This window comes from Prinia subflava, chromosome 6 (assembly GCF_021018805.1).
Source record: "Prinia subflava isolate CZ2003 ecotype Zambia chromosome 6, Cam_Psub_1.2, whole genome shotgun sequence".
Classification (NCBI taxonomy): domain Eukaryota; kingdom Metazoa; phylum Chordata; class Aves; order Passeriformes; family Cisticolidae; genus Prinia; species Prinia subflava.
The window spans coordinates 25964904-25987635 of NC_086252.1; the positions used below are offsets into that span (position 1 = coordinate 25964904).

The 22732-nt window shown below is 38.9% G+C and overlaps 1 protein-coding gene across 1 annotated transcript in view; it reads right to left on the reverse strand.

Moving 5' to 3' along the window:
* The window catches only part of CNTNAP5 (contactin associated protein family member 5), a 269761-nt gene that overhangs the window by 40739 nt on the left and 206290 nt on the right, over positions 1 to 22732 (reverse strand). Inside the window, exons 14-17 of the mRNA XM_063400823.1 lie at positions 16841 to 16991; positions 8011 to 8138; positions 7663 to 7833; positions 5385 to 5603 (exon numbers count right to left, since the gene is read on the reverse strand). Coding sequence (XP_063256893.1) covers positions 5385 to 5603; positions 7663 to 7833; positions 8011 to 8138; positions 16841 to 16991 — 669 coding nt within the window. The remainder of the gene's footprint in view (positions 1 to 5384; positions 5604 to 7662; positions 7834 to 8010; positions 8139 to 16840; positions 16992 to 22732) is intronic.

The following is a 22732-nucleotide window of genomic DNA, read 5'->3' on the forward strand; positions in this document are numbered from 1 at the left end:
GCAGGGATGAGTCCTGCTCAGCACCAGGCCTGCTGGCTGAAGGGAAATTACATGAGTCTCAATTTATGCATGACTGCCCAGCCTGATGTGTTGCATGTCAGCAGCTGTTGCAGGCCTGAAACACGAGTCCAGTTCACAGATGTGTTATTTATTACAATGGTTAAACATAATTGCATTTCTTCCTGAAGACCAGACCTGTATGCAAGAGGGCAATTCAGTCTCTACAAGCTAACTAGCTTCATATCTGTCAAATGAAACTGCTAACAGTGATACAGTGAAGGCACTTTTCCATAAGAGGTAATCTCTGAGAATTATAATAATGATGATTGTTGAAGTTCTCTATGAAAATATAACCATTTTTCTTATCATATGCTTTTTTTTTTTTTTTTTTTTTTGACAGTTGCCAATGTTTTGCTTTTGAAGATACTGCAATTTTGATAGCTGCTAGGAAATCTAATTCTGGTTCAGGAGTTATCAGCATTTGCAGACTCTTAAAAGCTAGCTTTATTGGTGATTCTCCTGAAAAAGTAGTATGAAAGAAGTTATTATTCTTCTGTAGAAGTTGTCTCTCTTTCATAGTGTATGACTTTAGAGATTACATCACTTGATAAGCCCTAGCAGAAGAGCATTTGTTTTTATCTATAAATTAATTAAAGCAAGACTTCTGCAAACTGAAGAGAATGCAGCAACAGTCTGAAAAGGCCTGGTGTTCTACTACACCATTCTGTCACACTTTTTCTTTCTGGAACACTAATAGCAGAAATACTAGATGTGAATTAAAGTAATTGAACTATAGATAGGATGCATGAGACGCATTTATTTCATGCTCATTTCATGATGCTTTTCTCAGAGAAATAAATATTTTCAAGTTCCTCTTCAGCCAGCTATTTTTTTCAGGTGAGCAAATGTTAGCTCACTTATTTTAAAGGCTCTCTGAGGACAAGAATCAGGCTTTCTGCATTTGCTGCACTGCACACATAATCCTCTTGTTTGGAGATTCTGTCTCAAAACAAAACATACCATACAGATTTTTCAGTAAAGTCCATGTAAGTAGAAATGGGATTTCTCCCCTTAAGGCTACCGGTTACTCTGTTTTCTTTTGCATTGGAGGCCACCACAAACATTACAAAGATGAATGTCAGTTTCCTTGCCTCTTCTCTGCAAACACACACATCCCAGCTGTAACATATAAAAAAGGAGTAAAAACTACTGCTAACTGTTGAATGGATGTCATGTTTATTGCACCACTCATATTCTTATTGCTCTCTAAAGCGCTTTGGAAAGCCATGTAAAGTTTCTCTTTACACTCTTTACACTCTTCTATTTTTTGGAGAATGTAGAATGAAACACAGACCAGCTACATGATCCTAGACTCACACAGCATTGATTAAGCAAATCTATTGCTTATTTGGGCAGTTTTCTTTAATGGACTAGACCTCATCTTCATATACATTTCCACAAAGCAGAGGAAAACATGAAAACAAACACACAAAACTTTCCCAAATTAGGCTTTGCAGATTCTTCCAACTCTAATAGGAGCCTAGTGTACTAGAGACTTTAATGGATGAGACCTGAATGTTTTTATTCAGGAGGAGAAATTTTAGGATAAGCCTGAGGACCATGAACACCAAGGTTAAGGGTGTACTTTGCTGAGCGTAGGCGACAGTCAAATGAACCAAGCTGTTTTCAGCAAAGTGTTTATGCAGCTGAATTTTTGTGAGGAGCCTTTGGGAAAGGAAGAGAGAGCCTGAGAGAAGGAGACAAGAGGAGGGGACAAGGATCTCACAACTGAGAACTCACAGCATAGCTTGGTGACACAATTGGCTAAGTAATTAACATTCTAGCAATGGTTGGGGATTTGTTTTAAAAAAAAACCAAAGGACCTTTTGTTCGTAGAAACTGGATTAGGGAGGCTGAAAGTAAGTATTAGGAGCATTTGTGTAACTGATACAAAGAAAAGGAAAGGGCATACAAGTATAGGAATCTTAATCAGGAGTAGGAGAACTTGCTTTGGTGTTCCTCAGAAGACCTTGAAGTCACACTTTTTAGTCTTAAGCTGAAAGAGCTACAAAGCATATGGGATATACAAAGAGTTAGGCATGAATCCCTTCTCTTGGCCTCCAAAATATTGCAAGGTGTCTACAAATGCTTTTAAAACCAACAGCAGTAAATAAACTCCTTCTTTTCCTACCATTCCTTCTCTCTGCCTCCAGAGAAAGCTTCTCAGATGTTGACTTTCTCTGGGTTGTCTCACCTTTGGACTGTCTACAACAGCCAGAGGAGATTCACCCAAGGGTTCATTCCTTGCTTTCCTCCTCCCAGGACAAAACCAGGAACCCAAAAACTTAGCTTTGCTAATTTCCTACATGTACCAAACAAATAGCACAAAAACCTTCTGACCAAAACTTTGTACATCAGATTAATTTCTCAGGATTTTTATTCTGCTTCTCTGATGTGACCACCCTGAATTCAAATCCTATCCTCCAGGTGGTCTGGGAGGACAGTCCTTCCCATCCCCATGATGGAGCCTTATGCTCATGTCTTCACCAGTAGGTAAGACAGGGCTTCATCTCACACTACATCACAAGAGGAGACAATGACACAACTGCTCCAGGACCACAGGGAGAGCTGCACTGTACAAAACCATGTCACACATTACTGAGTGCTGAAAACAACTGTCCATTCAAAGGGATGGTTTCTGTCTGCCCCTCTGGAGCAAGTAATTTGCTGAATTGGCTCAATACTGGACAGTTTGGTGAAGTTGATGTTACTTAGCCTGCACATTTGTTTGGGGTTTGCTCCTTCTACTGTACTCTTTTCAAATTTACAGAAGAAATCTGGCCAGGTGCAAGGATATCCACGCTCTGACAGGATTATAACACAGCCAGAAGCAGTTAGATATACCCAAGAATCACTAAAAGAAAGTGAGCAATGCTTTTCTAACTCCTTTCTAACTGCATTAAAATCCAAGCTTGTTTGAATGTAGTGGCAATGCAAAGTCATTTTTCTCCTCCACCTCACAGACACACAGAGCTATCTCAAAAGCCTGCCACACACAGTCATTAAGGCTGGAAACCCCTTAATCACTGTCAGTATGCAAAATGCTGCAGAGACAAATATGTTGTGGATTATAGGGGGAGCAGGGAATAATATGATGTGCTGCTGCTTCTTTCCTTTTTACAATGGCGTTTATACATTTATTTTTCAGATGGGTTAAAACTCTCTCTGCATGGCTGAGGTATTAAATCAGTAGCTTTTTATTACGAGATTCAAATGAGACTTTCAGTAGAGACAAACTATATCACATCTGTGTATTGCTGGACTTCTGCCACCTTTCCCTGGAGCACCAGGGGACAAATAGTGCCAGAATCAGGAGGCTGCCCAGTTTTCCAGCTCTTCTGACAGCTCTCAGAAAAACTTAGCAAGTCACAGATAATTTTGGCCTTCAATATGGCAGAGTTAAGGCCTGAAAAAGCACTCCCAAAGTCATTTGTTTTTCTGTCCCTTTTGTTCATGGTTCAGTAAAAGTGTGGATGGACAACAGAATGCAACATATTTATTGCACACTGAGAACTTTTCACCTCTTGGCTGAAATAAATGCCTCTGTCCTGGAGTTTTCTGTAAACACTCACTACAATCAGAGCACAATCAGTTGGAAATCCCTGCTGGAATCAGCTGCCCCAACCTGTTCCTTAAAGCATAACTACATTCAGATAAGGTACAAATTCACTTCTCCACCAAAACCAAGGGGATTTTTGGCAGAGCTGCCCCCCCATCGACTCACTCCCCAGCTTGTGGGGATGCTGATGCTGTTCTGCAGCAGGTGCAGGGCTTTGTGTTTGTCTCTGCTCACAAGGGCTCCTGTTGGCACATTGCTTTGGTGAAGTCCTTAACTACCATGGATTTTCATGACACAATCCATCAATTATGTCACTTTAAAACCACCATGAAATTCACACAGTTAACCTGTTTATTTTGCTGAGGCTGAGAAGCAAGCTTACAGGCAGGTACTGCTTTTCAGATGTGACATGGCAAGCAGTTGATATATATGACTTATCTATTAGATGACCTATGATAAACCCATCATATTTAGTCCTTCAGAAAGAAACAACCAAAAAATTGCAAAGTCTATTCAGTCACTAAATCTCTAATTTTCCTAACTGCAAACAGTATGTTGGCTAAGTTTCTCTGATGTTTCTAAGGTGTCTGGCAGCCCAAGCACGCTGCCTCCAGGCCTGGCTTCCCACAGAACACGCTCTTAGGATCAATGCAATATTTGAAAAACAAGTGATTAGCAGCATGCCTCATACCAGAAAAGAGAAAACTTGCACTGTGACAGTCTTAAGCCTCCCTTCTGTGAGTTCTCCTCTCCAGCTGAGTCTAACAGAGATCATTTTAGGTATAAATCAATGGCTGTGTGGGAAGGACTCCTGACATTGATGCAGCCATATCTATTTATTAACAGATTAATTCTTTATGTTCAGAGCCCAGTACTTACTGCACACATACACAATAAAAAGCTCAAATGAATACCCTGAAAGCTGCTTAAATATAAGGGTATGAATACAGAAGTAAACTTTATTAAAATGCATTGACAGATAGAGGTTTGCTACAGCATTTCAGCTAAGTAAAAAAAAAAAAAAATCCATTTTAAGGAAGGAATCAGAAGTTACCTGAATGACCCTGCATACGAACAGTTACATCCCACTCCATCACTGAGCACATTACTCAGAAAGACAGCATTTGAATATGGAAAAGAGAGAATTCCCTTTGTAATCTATTATCATATTATCAAATACAAACTAGTACCAATCCAGGTTTCTTCTGCAAGGGTGGTAAGTAAACAAAATACATGCAGAGATTTTTCTTTCCTCTTTTAATTTTCTTTTTTCTTGTTTGAAAAATTATTTTCAGATAAAACACTGTGTTGATACTTCTCTCACTCATGGACTCTCTAGTCAAATAAAGGTTTTGGTAGGCATGCTTGAAGGAAGAGACTTTGAAGACCATACTGTCTTCAGACTTTGCCCTAGAAAATTGTACGACAAATTTTTGACTTTTACAATGTGCCTGAAGAGAGAGGTCACATTTTTTACAGCATTTCACACAGCCAGTGCTGCATAAGAAGAAAGGTTATCAACTCTTGGCAATAAATACATTTCAAGAGTTTGATCCTAAAAATACCATCAAGTAGAGCATGGTTAAGCTTTGTGCTTTGAGTGTAAAGAGATTAGTTTGGGTTGACCTCATGTTGCTTATGCAGGACTAGAAGAAGAGAAAGCCAAATCAAGCCACCACATGCAAGCTCAGTGGAGAGAGAAGAGCACTCATCACCAAAGCATACGAAATGCTGTTATCTACTGGAATCCTTGGATTGTCCCTACCTACAAATAACTGGCTGTTGAGCTGCAGGCGGAAGTGTCCCTCAGCAGGGGCCTCCAGGACCTTCTTGGGGAGGTTGTCCACCTGCAGAGAGGTTTCCTTGAGGTTCCTCTCTGCCCGCACGTAGTGCCACTGGTTGTCGTTCAGGGCTGTGGGAGACTGCACAGTGGCTTCTGTGGGGCCATTCCCAACATCTATGGAGAAGGTGATCTCCTTGGGGGCTGGAACAGACAGACAGATGTGAAGAGGAAGTGAATTAAATCACAGTTTTGACATCAAGAAATCTTATATAAATATAGGGTCCATTAACTTTTATGTCAGCAAATAGTACAGGATCATTTACTTCCCATCTCCTACACAGCAGCTTATAGATCAATTTAAGCCTGCAGCCTCACCGTTTGATCTCTGCTGTGATTAAGCTTGGTTGTAGGTACCCATCTTTTATCCTATAAAAATCACAGTGCTCTAGAAATGGCACGTCTCTTTTTGAAGTAGAAGTGCCAAATGCTGAACAAAAGTCACACAATGGTTACAAAAGATTTTGGACAAATAATGCAAAGATGGGAGAAAGGATAAAGATCTTTCCAAACAGATCTTTCAAAATGCAGGTACTCACTACATAACTTGGCTGCATGTGGTACAAGAGAATCTTACAAGCATTTGTTTGCCCAATCTGACCCAAGACACACAAAAAAATAGATGAGTGAAACTGCTTATTAAGTGATCCTAAACTAAAGCTGTATATGTGACACATCTAGAAATAACAAAGCTCCTAGAAAGAGGACAATAGTTGAAAAACAAAAGCCACGTAAAGGAGTCCACCTTGCTCTGCTGGAAGCCCGAAAGGGATTAGAACTTTTAAACATTCTTGCTCCTGGTTATTTTCCTCTTCCAAAAATGCTAAATGCACCACAAAGACCAAGAACCAGGTCCACACATCACACAATCAGAAGGTTGTGGACTTAAAATTCCTAAAAACCTTGTTATTTCAAGCCCCCAAAATTGGATAAGTCTGGTTTTGGAAGCTGCTTGTTAGATAGTTAAGACAGGAAATGCTCCATAGGGATAGACAAAGATCTATTCTGAGCCCCTGCATCTGCTGAAAAGTTGTTTCCCTTTGAAGCAGCTGCTCCATGGAGCTTCCTTGATACAAGGCCTTTAGGCTGCAAATTCCATCTGGCAGCAAGAAGCACAACAAACAATTGATGAGGAGCCTAAGCCTAAAACATTTTTTCCCAAACTTTTAAATGACTCATTTCTCTAGGAGTACAGATGTAAAACACATCCAGAAGATTTCACTGAACAGTCCTCTTGGTTTACAGTATTTGTTATATTTGATGCCATTTTTACTTCTGTATCCCTGAGAATGAAATGCACCACCCTGAAGTACAACCAAATTGGACCTTGATGTGCAATTAACAGTAAATCACACCTCATTACCTTGTGATAATCCACCATGACATTTACCACTGGTTTAATGAATCGAAAGGCCTTGGGGCCCTGTTTTATTAAATTTTGTTTTGGGGTTATTATAAGCATATTATCAAATGCATAGCACTCAGTTTGTTTTCCCTAAGCTTGACAGAATTTGGAATACACATGTCATATTTCATGTCAGAGCCGCCGTACTCTTTTGCCACTAATAAATATTTGAAGTCATCAGTACAGGAGTGAGGCAAAATCTCACTAATTAAATTCCCTGCTATTTTCCTTATACACTGAGTAGCAGTTACACTGCACTCACTTAATAGATTTTGAAGTACTCAAGATCCATTACAACTGTGACTAACTTATCTCTTATTAGTGTCCTGTTCTTCCTAAACTCTCACCTCCTGTGAGAGCTGTGTCATATACACTGAATTCCTCTGAAATACTAGGGCTGCATCAGACTGGCTATGCTACTGATATGGAAATAAAAGTAACCAGCAGAATGGCTGCATTAAACTTTTCAACTTTCAACTAACAAAAGCCTACAGGTACATCTAACCAGTAGTTTTTTCATCTAAAGAGGAAAAAAATATGTCAGTGTTGAAAAAATAAATTCATACTCTTGTTTGTTTAAGAAAGATAAATCTAGCCATAACAAGATTAAGTGTAATGATCAAGTCTATACAGGTAAACTCTGACAAGAGAGTAGGGAAGTCTCGGTAAGAGAGTCTCCATCTTATCATCTCCAGGCACCTCCAACCATCTAAAGATGGCAGAAAATACATCCTTCCCAATTCCCTGCACGTGTCAAATCGGGCAAAAACACCACAATTTCTGAGCAGTGAAACTTACAGCTTATTTCAATTCGTATGAAGTCTTTAATGCCTAGGTTTTCCAAGAACACCCCGGACACGGCGGTAGTTTTGAAGAAGAAGGAGATGTCCGCACTGACCTCGGCGTGCAGTGTGGGGAAGTGCAGGTAGGAGGCCTCCGTGTTGAAGGAAGCAGCGTTCCAGAACTGCCCTGCAAACACAACCCCCTTCTCTATAGTTAATTGGCACAGGACAGCAGCTGCAAGCTGCATGTGGAAAGACACCTTTTATCAGACAAATAGGTTTTTCATAAAAAAAAAGACAACCAAAACAACAACAAAAAAGGAACGTTCTGTACCTATGGAAATGGAGAAGAGCTAGTACTCACTGTCGCCATAGCAACGCAAAGGGCCGATTTTCCAAGCAGCCTCAGAATTTGATCTGTTTGTGTCAGTGATCACAATCTGAGTTACAGGCAAATGGTCTTTGAAAGCAAGGAGGCCGGTATCATTTGTCCTGGATTTTAATACACAAACAGAAAGAGACAGATTAATCACAGACAAACCCCCCAGCATTCCTCATGCAAGACAATATTAAAAAGATGCTTACTCAAAGATCTTTCGCAGAATTACCTAGAAGAATTATGACAAGTACACGCTATTTAAGATAAATATGTTCCCATGTATGCTCGATGTTCATACACAGTGCTGACCACTGAAGACACCATTTGGATACATGACACTGGCTGGGATGGGCTGTAAATCTGCTTCAGCTGTGCAGAACAACTGTAAAGCCAAGGAAGGGCACTGCCATGCTGACTAATGGGCATTAATGCAAACTGGGCTCTACCGGGTTTCCTCAGCAGGATGTGTTTGCTGTGGATGAGGTGTAAGTCCAACTCTGTATTTCTGTAAAGTTAGCTGGAGACAGTGTTTTATACTGGGATTAAGCTTTAGCCCAGCAGGAATAGGACAGACAATGCCTGATCCAGCACGCTGTTAGCAAGGGGAAGCCAGACAATTACTGATCCAGCTTCAAGATGGCTGGGACATGACTGACCCTGCACACTGCAGAAACAGCTGAATGGGCAGAGTGAGCTCGGACTGAATCGATCCTTTGCACTCCACGCCAGGGGACATTGTGGTTCAACAACTGAAACACTCAAGGTGGATTTACTGCATTGTCAAACTTCTCATGTTTGTTTAGCTGGGCTTGTTCTTCAGCTGCTGCTAACTTACACATGGCTGCTAGAAAGGAAAAGAAAGATTGATTCTTAAAGGATAAATTGTTTTTATTCTGAGTCAGCTGGACTAAAAGTTGTCCTCAAAATGCAGTGTGATGTTTTGTGTCAGGTCCTTAAGCCAGTGGAGTGGCTTTGGCTCTGGCAGGGTACACAGATGTGCATTCATCTCACTGCATTTCATGAACCCGGCTGAGTCCCTCAGGCACAAACTCTGACCTCACCAGAGCAGAACTGCCCTTTGGAGGTCTCTCTCTATCGATTGCTAATAGAGAGGTGAGTGCTCCTGAATCTCATCTCCACAGTGATGGGTTTTTTCCTCTCCTTTTCTCAGGGTTAAGGTTTGCTGTACATCCCACCCAAAAGCCTGGCAGAGCATCCTTCATGGAACAAAGTCTCAATAGTTTTGGAGAAAGGATCTCTACCTCTGCACAACCCATCAGGGTCTGGACTCAACTCACATGTCTGCTCATAGGTGAAAGACTAGATCCTGCATAAGGGGATGGCAACACACCCAAAGTGCCAGTAATCCCAAATTTATACCCACTGCTCTTCCAGGCAGGTGTGACACAACGCCTCAGGAAACAAGTATCACTGTTTGAGTGATAACACTGCCAGAGTCTGACATTCCATGCAGGATCCCAGACCTGCCAAATTCCATAAATGTACCTCTCTGTGTAGTTCCAGGTAGGGGAGTGGACACACACTTCTAGCAAAGAAATAATAATCAGGACAAACACTGCAGCTGTGCTCTGACACACAGCCTCGAATGTTTGCTGGGCTAAGTGCTCTACTCTGATTAATGTTAGACAAAAATTGGAGTATTTTGATCTTTTTTATAAAGGCTGCATCCATTGCATTTATTTTTCATTGCTTATAATTGCACGCAGCATAGTTAATTGTCTCATAATGCCAAGGGGAAAAGGAGAGGTACCCTCTCTGAAGCTAACATTTTCTTCTTGCTCCAGTGGGTGTCTGACATGCAAATAATTACAGAGTGCAGCAAGATGAAATTCCCAGGCATGAGGCAGAATGAAGCCTTCAGTACAGACTCAGGAGAAAAACTATCATGTATGAATCAAAGGTACATCGTCTCCAAATCTCTTCAGGGCAGACTCTCAGTATCACACTCATATCAATATTTGAAAGTTAGCGTAAATACTCTTAACAGATTATGAGACAGCTGTGAAAAAAGCAAAATTATTCGAGTATTTCTTAGAAAGATAATTAAATAAGTTATTCCAGTGTCTGAGAGGAAGAACACTAGGCAGAATGAATGAAAAAAAGGCAGAAAGATGCATAGCAATGGGACATAAAATATTCAATATACACATAAGTAACTAAGCTGGTGGTTTTTTTTTTTTTAATAAAATTTTTCAAAAATTGCAAAATATTTTGGGAGGTTTCTTATAAATATATTTAAATTTAAAAAATAGTGCAGTAGTGCAGTCTTTTTACTAGTTATGATCAGCATTAAAATAAAAATCAGTATCTTTCTACAGCTAGCACTCAAAATATCTACAAAAACCCATGAAATGGTGATATTTTAAAGCTATCTATTCCACATCTCTGAAAACTGCATTGCTTATTAGATATTCTGCTGTATTGCATGAAGTTCTTTTATATCAAATTTTATGACTGAATTTTTACTACTTATATGCTAGTGTCACACTGAACTTTAGTAGCATAGCTCAAGTGTGAGACAGAAATATATTCTAGAATTAATAAAAATCTTTACTTCTTTGTTAAGGCCTTGAAAACTCAATCAAGCTTCTCTTCAGACTCAAATAGCACATTTTATGCATTTTATTTTCTCACACATGGAAAAAACCCTCATATAATGATATGTATTTTCACACAAGCAGACACTGAAATAAAACCTATCAGAAAAACATTCTGTCCTTCAGAGAACATGTCAGTGGGAGGAACAACACATCTATTGTCACAGTTAATTATTATTATTTCATAGTAGGAAATCAAGCTTTTGGTGAAAGATCAAAACCTAAGCGATTTCAACTAAGAAAAGCAGGAAAGAGTGGAAGACACTGTGAGTGTTTCAGATTTCTGGTATTCCCTAAATTGAACTTATTTCAGACTGCATTTCTTACAAAGCACCATGATTCCTCGTCTCTGTGTGCTACACCATGGCAGCCTCTCAAATACAATGTATTACTCCTGAGAGAGGAGCAAAACAGCTTTGTGTACCTGTACAATAACTTCCTGGAGGCACTGCTGTGGCACTACAAAATACAAATATACCAGAGTTTGGACAAAACATTCAAAATTTTGCCTGAAGGAGGCTTGGGGATCATTTTTCATGTTCTACACTTTTCAAATAAAATTGCTGTTTTCTGATAAAAAGCATCTGCACTCTGATGTGCAAATACATGATTTTGTCTTTAAAACAAAAGTAAAACCTTGTTAGATTAATTATTTTTGTATTTTTCCCAGAGTGCCTTTTTACTTATATGTATTTTAATTTAGCACTTCATACCATTGAAACCAGATTATATTCTGTTTTCCACAGCTGCTTCTCAGATTGCCAAACCCACTACTTTATTTCTCCTTGGTGTGTTTCACATGGCACTCTGTGGCTACCTCCACCAAGAACACCCCTTGTAAGTCCTGATTTCATGAAAATCAAGGCAGTTTTTATCACTTTCCTGAAAGGAGTCCTCTGCTCACAGAAAATGAATAAATTAATAGACTTTAGAAGTCAACCTCCTGCTTACCTGACTTGGCACTTAATTTGGCACAAAATCAGATAAAAATCTGAATGTTTTGAGGATGAAAACAGCCCTCCATAAATGCTTCTCTGAGCTCTTTGCATAAACAATAGTGTAAATTTGTCCTTTCCACACGCAAAACCCAAAGCAAACAAATCTAATAATGCCCTTTAAATTAAATCACTGAAAAATTTTTGTTTATGGGTATTAAATACAGTTGGATGTCATTTGTTTATCTATGTCTGAAGATTAATGCCCACATCTACCCAAAGGACTTCCTCAGTAAGCTATGAGGCAAATCACACATCAAACAAACGCTCTGTGTATGGACCAATTTAAAAAAAGATGAAAATATTTTGCTACTAAATGGGATAGTGAAGCAGCTGGGTACTTTGAGGTGTAGTAAAGGAAGACTCACACGTGAATGACAAATAACTATTTGGATGATAACACTATGAAACTATTTTTCTTCTTCCTGGCTACTACTAAAAGTGGGCTCAACAATCCCTTGCTCGATGGTGTTCTAACAGTGTGAACCATCATAAATTGCTAATCTCTAGGCAGCCATTTCCATATTTTTTGTAACAGATGGTAGAACAGTGGTGCCATTATATATAATTTATTCTCATATGATCCCCTATTGGTATGTTTCTCTCTTGCACATTAATGGAAACTCTGGCGGGATCTGAGCCTCAGTAGCTCAGATATTCAGTGCAGATTTTCAGGAATACCGTACATTTGGGGAAAATAATACTATCATCAGCAGATGGCAAGGAAGCACATAAGGAATGGGCCCGGGACACAGGATTCCATCAGGAAAAGTTTTGAGGTCTGTGCAGGACATATCATTAATAATCCAAAGGAATACATTTTACTTGCTACCTTGCCCATGAGCCATATCAATAAAATGCTTTACTGGGTAAAATAATGTACAGTCATGATAAACTAAAAAACACCAGCACAAGGAGACATACCTAACCATTGAATGCAATGTATTTGCATGTATTTGGCTGAATTAGAGATACAGAGTTTGGTAATTAGAGTAATGAACTGATTCTTGACACCTCAGGGACCTGCTACAGTCAGCTCTCTGCAGGCAGCTCTTCCCAGTTGTTGACAAACGTAGTCGTGACAGCAGATATCCAAGACAACTCTGTACAGGCCAGGTCGCCTCTGGCAGGGGTTATTCCTGAGCTCGTGGGCTCTCTGGAGTTGCCTGCACTGCTTCTCAGGGAATGGATTCAGTGTGGGATAGTGGCTGAGCAAACAAAACCTGTCAAATCTGGGCTTGTCAGGGTTTCTCTGCCCTGCTCTCCTCAACCCTTCTAGTTTTTAAATCCTGGTTCTGGCACAGCTTAGCATAAATATAGCTCATCCAAGCAGGGCTTCATTTACTTCCATTTGGCTTTGCTCCTCCTCAAACATAGCTCAGTATACTCATTATACCTCTGGGAGACAAAGTGGGTCTGAAAATAGTAATATTCATCCTCTATTTTGTTCCCCTTCTTATCATGTCCTGTGGTTTTCCTTATTCTTCTAGTGCCCCAAAGCCATGACACAGAGGTGAACACAGGTTACTTTGGAAATGCAAGACTCAAAAGTTTAGCTCCCCGGCGAAGAAGACTGCTCTGGAAGACAAAAGAGGAGGACACTCCTCCACTGAATACTCCTCTTATTTGAATAAAAAGACTGTAGAATAGAAATAAAAGATGGCAAACCAGCTAATTGTTTGAATCAACACTATCTACCATGCTTTGCTGAGATGCCTGAGCTTCTTGTATGAAATGAGTTCCAAAAATACCTCTCTTTCTGTACAAAATGAAAAGCTGTAAAGTTCTCCAAATTCACAAGGTTTCCAGGTAAATACCGTCAACCTGGTTTGGTTTGATGACTGGCTTCAGTCAAGGGTTCACATTTGAAGTGGCAAAAGGATTCAAGAGAGACCAAAGTAGCAAAAGGACTTCAGGACAGTCATGTGCCTCACCTCAGCATGAATGAGCTTCCTCCCATTTAAATGCAAGGTTTGGTGAGCAGCAAGACCTTAATTGCCAAGACAATAGAATTTTGCTTGAGATGAAAGACAACCTGGGAGAAGTATTTGAAGATCCAAAAGATCTTATGATAACGCTATCCTGTCAGTATTTCAGTAATGCTTTATTCTTTAGGTCAGTTCAACTAATTTCCCCAGTCAAGAATGCACTTTTGTTTCAAACAGGGTATATATTTTTAAAGACAATCACTAATGTGTCTCATCATATACAGTTTTTCACAACATTTAACTATTGTCAGTGTGGGGGAAGAGAAAGACAGACAGACAGAGAGAAAGAACATTTTCTGAAGTAGGTTTAGCTTCAGCTTGAAGCAACTGGATTTTTATGAATGCTCCACCCACTAGAGCAAGTGCTTTCAGCAGTCAGAAACCTTTTTTCTGGCAGCATGCAGCCAAGGCGTGTCTTACACCTTTTCAGTTGCTTGGGTCAACAAAAAGGGTGCAGTTGCCTCTGCTTCTTCATTAGAGATCCCCCATTTTCCAGAAAATACCATGAAGATGCTCCACTATTCTGAAGTGACAGATTCTGCTGTCATCATACTGTGGAGTTTGGAAGCATGATGAGCCATATGGAAAAAGATACCTATCAGAACAATGCTTTAATAAAAAGAAAAGTGAAAAATGCAAAAGTCTGCCCCATCTAGAATGCCTAATTATATAGATCCCTATTCATCTGGCCAGGGGGACCAACCTGATGTCAAGTAAGAGCCCAAAAATAGCAGCTGGCTCAGGTGTCTGCTCAGATACCATTTAAAAGTCAGCATGCCTAGAAGTGCATAATGTGTGCTGCCAAACACCTGGCACAGGACTTTGTCAGGTCTGCTTTCCATTGTTTATCATTTCTTATGCTGCTCTGAGAAATTAGAAGCTTCTTCTGAACCCAGGATTTAGTCTAGGGAAAACAAATCAAAGCAAAATCCTAGGACTGTCTCCTCTTTGCGAGGATGCTTCAGCTATTCTGGAGAGTTCCTACCCTGGAGCAGCATGATTTATCTAAAAGGAGCAAAAATGATTTTCTGGTTTTCCACTCTGCAGCACCCATTTTATTTCATGCTGAGGCAAATAAACGCATCTACTGCTGTCTTGCTCCTTCCACTATAATGTATAGCAGGTTAAAGTCACAGTTCAGATCTCAGCAGGTTTCAGATTCGAATGCTCGTTATATATCAGGGGGTCAGTGTTCTAGCAGGGAAACACAAAAGCAATCTTCAAGAGGCATGAAATTTCTTATGTTTAGAAACTCTTCATAAAGGTCAGGGTTTTTTTAGCTTTTATAAAGCCAAGCTCCAGTTTAGAATGCTACCAAAGTAAAATTTTCTCATGGATTAAAAACCTAAGCAACTGAATCCCCAAACCAGCGAACAGTAGGCAGTTTAGTGGAGGAAACTTGTAAACATATTCTGTTATTATCATGAAATTAGGAGAAACAAGTAGCTCTCTGAGCTGCCAAGCTAACGATGCATGATTTCCAACATCTTTCTCCCATGAGGGTTTTCCAAAATCTAATAAAAGTGTATGCTCCCTTAACTTCCTTCTTGTGGGCTTTAATTGGCTTTTCCCCCTCAACCTGGCATAAATTTTCATAGAATGTGTAATTTGTAGTACTTTTGAGACTTCTCCTTCTCTGTCCAAGATGTTTGAAATGTGTCTGTTCAAAATCACTGGGGGTGTGTGTGGGGAAATGGAGATAAACACTCACAGCATAACTTGTCTCATTTCCTGAGGAGACTCAGATGAAATTCTACAAACCTGAATTTAGCTTTCACCTTGCATTGGTTTGTATGACCCAGTGGTGCAGTGCCCTGCAGCCTGGGACTGCAACCCCAGTGTCTGCCAGCATAACACCCTCCTCTGCCTGGGCAGTGAAAAATGCAATGTGGATTACGAAAAGAGCCAAGCACCAGCAAAAACAGATGCTCGGGATGTTCATGTGGAAACCTCCTCAAAAGGGCATCTGATAACCAAACATTAAAAAAACCCAGATTAACATGCACAGCCAGGCTATTCAATACAAATCACATTCATAAGCCAATATTTACATAAACATCTTCCTGAAGAAATCCCCTTACATCTGTAATTTTTGAAAGTGAATAGTGACCCCAGGGATACAAAGGGTCCAAGCAAATAATCACACTGTCTAGAAATCAAGCAACCAAAAAAGCCCAACACTTACAGTGACAAGTAATTTCTGATTATTTATTTAATGTTTTAAGATCCTTTACTGTTCCTTCCTATTCATTTAAAGTTAAGGTTTCACAGGGCTAAATCAAACAGTGTTTCAAACACAGCAGCCTATGACAAGAACACATTTCTTGTCTACTTCCATTATTCATTATTCCTCAACTACTTGAGGTTAATTTTTTTTTCCAGATAAAGGACAGCAGTTCCTATCAGTGAGTGGTCTAGAAGGGAGACTGAGTGAGCAGAATTTTCACATGTATGTTCAGTGTTTCAAACTGTACTTCCAACAACACTCAAATGGCATTTCAGTCCCCTCAAACACATTTGGAAAGTTCACCAGCTAGCTCTTGGTGGCTGGAGTGTCTCTGAAAGTGAAGAGAATGACACTAGACTGTGACGTGGACTTCCCAAATTCATGGAGCATCAGAGCACGACAAAGATCACAACCCAAGGAAAGCTTTGAGTTTTCATGCTGTGACTCTAAAGGTTCCTATGGAGGCTGAACCAAAATCTAGAGAAGCCAAACAACTCTTCCTATTGACCTTAAAAAGCTTGAGATCCAATGTTTAGGCACATTATACTATTTCATAAGAAAAATAGAAGAATGTTAAATAGTACATACTTCTTGTTTAGCTGTATCTGAATTTTGCTGTCTGGGCCTCAATTTTCTGCTCTGATGTACACCCATGAAACAAGCTCATAGAGCCTTTATTCATGCAAAACCCCAGTTGAATCAAAACTTTTAAGCAAACAGAATTACTGGATTTGGCATTCAACAAAAAACATTTTTTGGAGACCACCAATTCCAGCAAACTGCTTCAGCCAGATGTCTTTGGTTCAAAAAAGAAATTTAAGATGAAATTAGAAGTCCAAACTCTGGTTTCATTTTCATTCTTATCAGATTATACTCAAGCCATTCAAACTTCCTGAACTGTAAAGCAGGGAAGATTTAAGCCTCCTTACCCTACTCCCTGTCCCCAACTCTTCACACAGACACTGCTATACACGTTAAAATTATTACCATTCTTCTCTATCTGCGTCACAGTTGCAAAAATATCTCATATCCAGACAACTTTCTTCCAATCCACATGCACACATGCCCGGAAGGGATCCTCCCCAGTAAAGATGCTTTTCATTGGCACGGCCAACCCACCAAGCAAATGGCACTCCATCTGGATGAAAGGGAAAAAGGGGCGGGGGGAAGAGAAAAAGAGAGAGAAAGAGAACTTCATAAGCAAACTAGATTCTCCTGAGAATGCAAAAGAGAATGGAGGTGGACATGTTAGACAGTACTCAAAGAAAAGATGCAAACTGCAAAGTAGCAACCACAATCTTTGCCCCAAGTTCCATTTTATGGAATACATGTTGAGAAAGCAACAGTTCTGTTGTAATCCCCCTTGGTTTGAGATGCACCTCTTTCCCCTTAAGGCTCACGAGCCAGTTACAAGAACTTTGGCACCTTTCAGCTGCAAAGACTTTGGAATGGCAAACCCAACACCACTGTCTGCACCAGCTGTGTGCAGTGGTTTTTGTGTGACACTGGGGGTAGATCTGATCACTGAAGGAGACAAATTCTCCTGCCACAACTCACACCACACAGATTGTGCTGTCCCATGCAGTATTGCACAAGGACCTCTTGTAGTGTCAACTGGTTCTGCAGGAGCCTCTAGGCCTTGATCAGGATTTCTTACCTTAAGAATCAGATATAGAGAACAAAAATCTGCACAAGTAACACCCTAGCTGATCTATTACTATGAACTTAACACAGTTCCTCTCAAACTAAGACTAAAATTTCAATTGGTTTCTCAGGCAGCAAGATTGGGAATTTTAATGTGTTCTCCATGGGCATGGGCAGAATTTGCAAATGTAAAACTTGGTAAGATATTGAAACAGGTAGGACATAAGTGGGAAAAAATACTTCCCTGCTTGGGAATCAATTAATCTCTGTGAAGCTATTTTATATCTACAGGAGCTTTAAGATCTATGTATTTATATAAACCAAGATAGTTTTTTGTTCACATTTCAGAATCCATTATGCATCAAGCATTAAGTATTAATAGTCAGATAGACTAAGCAGAGTCTGATGTAATGAAATTCACAGGTGAATATTTTCTAAGACTGACTTTGTCTTCCAGCTCAGCTAACTTTTTCATTGACTCCTTAATCCTTAAATCAAGAAATGTAATCAGTTATACATACAGGTAGATGGCAAAATTTAACAAAACTGACATATCAAGACTTTTTGATCAAAGGAGCTTGGAAAAATAAACCGTATGGCTAATGAAGAAAGATGCATCAATTTATTCTTCTGATTTACTAACATTATTAGTAGGGAGTATTTCTCATTTACAAGGCAAGAAAATCTAAATTATGAAATGCAATCAAGGTTAACTGTAGAATGTAGGGGACTAATTAAAATGAGTTTTAGAATCACTTGGCAAAATTAATTCATGTTTATTTTTCTTCTAAGCTTAGACTGCTGAACTGTAAATGCATGAAAAAAGGAAAATAAAAATAGGAAGAGCAACTCCATTCTCATGATACCAACAATTAGGACATGACGAATTTGACCAATACCCAGAGGTATTCATTAGAAAAACACAATCCAAGTACATCTAAGGATTCATCTTACAAAAATGTTCACATTCATTTTAGGCCTCATATTATTGCCAACACATTTATATTTTCTTTTCTATTCAGCTGATTTTCTTGCAGAAGTTGATTGTTGCAGCCAGTGAAACAGTTCTGTACGATATTATTGGGAAATTACTCAGTAAAGCTTGGAATAGTAATGTTAATTGAATAAAAGGGTGATTTGTCTAGGAGTAGAAATAGATATTATACAGAAGTGCTTAATCTAATTTTAAAAGTGCCCATTCTGGAAAAAAAAATATTTAGATAAAGATAAATTCTTCAGGCCAACAGCAAATAATGCTGATCATTAATCAAATACAATCTGTGTCAGTTTTCTTTGGAGGAAGTCATTATATACTTAAATATACCACTGAAATGAGCAATCCTTCGCGTGTATTAAGAATAAGTAATTTTCTGACGTCTTTTTCAGATCTGTTGTTATTTGTTTTATTGAGCAATACCAAGAAAACACATGCACATTCAGAGTTATGGTATAGACTGGGGAAGTGGTAGAAGCACCACAGTTTGAGTCATTTACAACTAAATTAAATACGGTGCTAAAAATACAGCAGTCAACATTATAAGAAACAATCTCAAATCGTAAAGGGAACAGGCTATAAAAAACTAGTGTCTTTTCCAAAATTCTATTAATTAGGCAGAGTTCTGCCACCTTTACCCAAGATGAATTGATTTTTTTCACTAACTAGTCCCCTATAAATCAATTATATTATTAAGAAAAATTATGCCCTGATTCTTCAAAACTCCTTTCCAAATGCTTAGGTTTTAACACATGAGAGATTTTCATCAAAGCTCTTCCAAATCTACGGTACTTTATCAACAACTGCAGAGTTTAGGAATTCTCAAACTTATATTGTATGTCACATACCTGTAATGGTGAAGTAAAGCAATACTTCACAAGCACTGCCAATCAATCTGAGTTCTTTCCAGAAAGTTTACACCATTATACCTTGGCAGAGCTAGAGGATGTCTTGCACTGAGATTGAGTTTGGCCAACTTGTGTTGATTAAAATTCTTTCTTCTAGGTCTGTAGATTTGTTGCAGAATCTTCATTTCTGTAATTATGGTACTACAATTTTTCCAAAACATTATCAATTCTCCACCACCTCAAAATGAATTAATTTCCCTTCTGTGGTGAAGCCACAGATCAAATCAATGACACTAAGCAAGGATTTAAAATGATCCTATCACCTTATGGTAACATAAGTCGGTAGAGTTCTACTTTAATACTTCTAAACTAAAAAGTCCATTAATAAGAAGTGCTACTAATTCTTCATTATGTGCTTACACTGCTCCTAGCAACACAATATTTAGTAAAAAAGGTTGCCAAAATCCTACTGCACAATTAAAAGTATTATTTTCCATGCATTTTTTTTTCTATTTATAATGGGAAAAAAAATCCTCTGTGAGAAAAATTGTTTGATGTCTTTAAACTCCATGGTATGGTTTTGAAGGAGAATATGTGTGAAAAAATATCCTCAACCAAGCAAAACAAACAAGTCCCAGGTGAACAAATTCACCAACAGTAGAACAATGACCAGGTTCTTTCCAGCTATTTCCTTCTGCACTGCTTAAGCTGCCTTAGGAAGTTTTCGATTTTTATAACAAAATCTTCAAAAAACACAATTTTTTGGTTGTATTTCCTGCAGAGGACAGGATGACAGTATTGTCATTGTCTGGAAGCCTCTAGAAACAGCTGTGATATTTACACCACTGTTTTTACCATGATTTATTGTAGTATTTAAATAAATATAATATAGGCATAATGTAACAATATGAATAATATAATTATAATGAGATAAAATTATAATGAATTATGAAATAATAGAAAAGAAGTGGGCAGACAGATCAAATTTTTTTATCAAACCAAACACTCCTTTAAGCTTTCAGGCACAGACTATAGAGGGGATGGCTGGCATAGATCTTCTGAAAGGAAGGAATAAGGGGTATCATCTTCTGTGGATTCTCTATGCAACAGCTGGGTGTGTGCATCCAAAGAGCCAAGGAAGTCTCTGGACACCCTGACATACACAATAGTGCAGTACATGGACAAGAACTCAGTCTGTGTCCATCCAGCAAGGCAGGGAGGGTCTGGCTCCTCTGGGCTCTCAGTTCTCCAGCAGATTTCCCCTATCTGCTCCAGCAGTGTGCTTAACTCAGCTGGTCACTGGTAGCTCCCCTGTAGGAACCTGCCTCAGCAGCAGCAAGGCTGGCACCAGCTGTATTCCCCACCAGCACAGAGGCTGAGGACATGAAGAGCATAACAGACACGTGGAGCTGGTTTAAGTGATCCTCAGGAGATGCAGATGGAGATCAAATTCACCTGCACTGCCAGGGTGACTGTGCAGACTGTATCTGCCTCTTCCAGGGACAAGAACGGCTGAATATGTATTTGGTGTCCTTCCACAAGCTTAAAAGAAACTCTCTTCTTAAATTCCCCTCATACTGACAGTTCTCTTATTTTCTGTATTAGGAGGCACTGACATTTGTAGCAATACAAGGTATTTTCAAAGGTGTAGGTTTGCTCATGTTTTAAATGGCATTTTTCAAGAATTATTTGCATAGGCACTCAGAAGCTGAAGGAGTGGCAGAAGCAGCACATTCCAAGAGCATTTATACACACTATACACATATCACTGTGTGTATAAATTCCAAGCAACTCTGTGGACTCAGTGTGCCTTTATACAGGCAGAAAGTCTTAGTACTGACTTTTATGTTTATACAGTGCAAGTTAAAACAAAGCCATGCATTTTTCGAAGTATTATACTTAAAATATTTGTCAAGATTTGTCTGCATGATTTGTCAGTTTGTTCTTGCTCTGGCAACAAACAAAAATCTAATTATGGAAACACAGCAAGATAAATTTGATCCTTTGTTAAACTCCTGTGCTGTATAAACCTAAAGTCTGACACAGCACTTACCCCTAAAACAGTCAAGGTTTTTTGGGTACCCAAGCTATTGAAACAGATCAGTTAAAGGACTTTTCACCACCACTTCAGGTCAATTTCTTTGCATTTGTCTTTTGAAACACTGAAAGCATATTGTATTCAAACAACATTGTCTTGGAAATCCTCATGTTCATTTTGTCCTCCAAATTCAAACCGAGTTAAGCAGAACTGAATTTGTAAAATCTTACATCTATTAATTTTACAGATGAAAATGTAAATTAATCTACATCTGTGATGTTTTCTTTTAAAAGGAAAGATTCACATATCAAGAGCTACTGAAAATTAGGAAAATACTGACTGTAGAATTACACAGAGCAATAAATGCCAACTCTTTGAAACCTCACTCAAAACCATAAAATACCTGTTTGTACTAACCTCAACATCTCAACAACACCAAATCCTGCAAATGGCTCACCTGATACATTGAACAATATGTGAAACAAGCAGTTAGCAGATCTTTTTCATACATATGTCTGTATATATACACAAATCTATGAGGCAATTTCAGCCTGAGTAACTGAATTCAGAGGCCAAATCAGAGTACAAATTATCATCTCAGATAATCATTTTTAAAAGGCTCTTGAATAAATGGACAAAGCAGTGAGAGGGGAAGACTGACTCAATATTTTTGCAAGGGTTTACCAAGATATTGTTCGCCCACACTTGATTTTTTCCATCATAACACTTTTACAACCTTTTATATTGGAATTTTTAACATTCAATTGACAAAAAACCAAATTATTCCTGTTTGCCCTTTCACCAGAGAAAAATACAGTTTTGATAAATCAAATAAAAAGTATTTAAAAGAATTCTGGACATAAAAAAAGGGACAAATTGGAGAAATATTCCATATTTATTTGAAAACACATAATTAATACCTTTTTAGAGGCTGTTTGTTCAGTGAAGTCTGTGGTATTAATGACTCAGAATCTCTATTGGTTTAAACAACTACTCTCACCACTGGGAAAATAAACTGATAACTCAGCCTGGGGTGAGCTCAGGCTGTGCTGCATTAACCACGAGGTGCTGCCCATTCTTTGAAGGGGATGCTGAGATTTACCAGTGAAAATGCTGCTCTTTGGTTTACAGCCCTTGGCAAGGGTCTCATGGCTCTGCCCCCACCACGTGGAAGCAACACTCACCCCTGAGATGTCAGGCTCTCTGCACCTCACAATCAACTCTGCTTTTAAGTCAAGATCAGGTTATCTTGGGGAAAAATAATATGTAATATGGACCAGGAAAAAATGAAAATCCTCAGTGTCATGGTTCCTTTGAACACTATTTACTCTGTGAGCCACCCAGTTGGTTTTGTA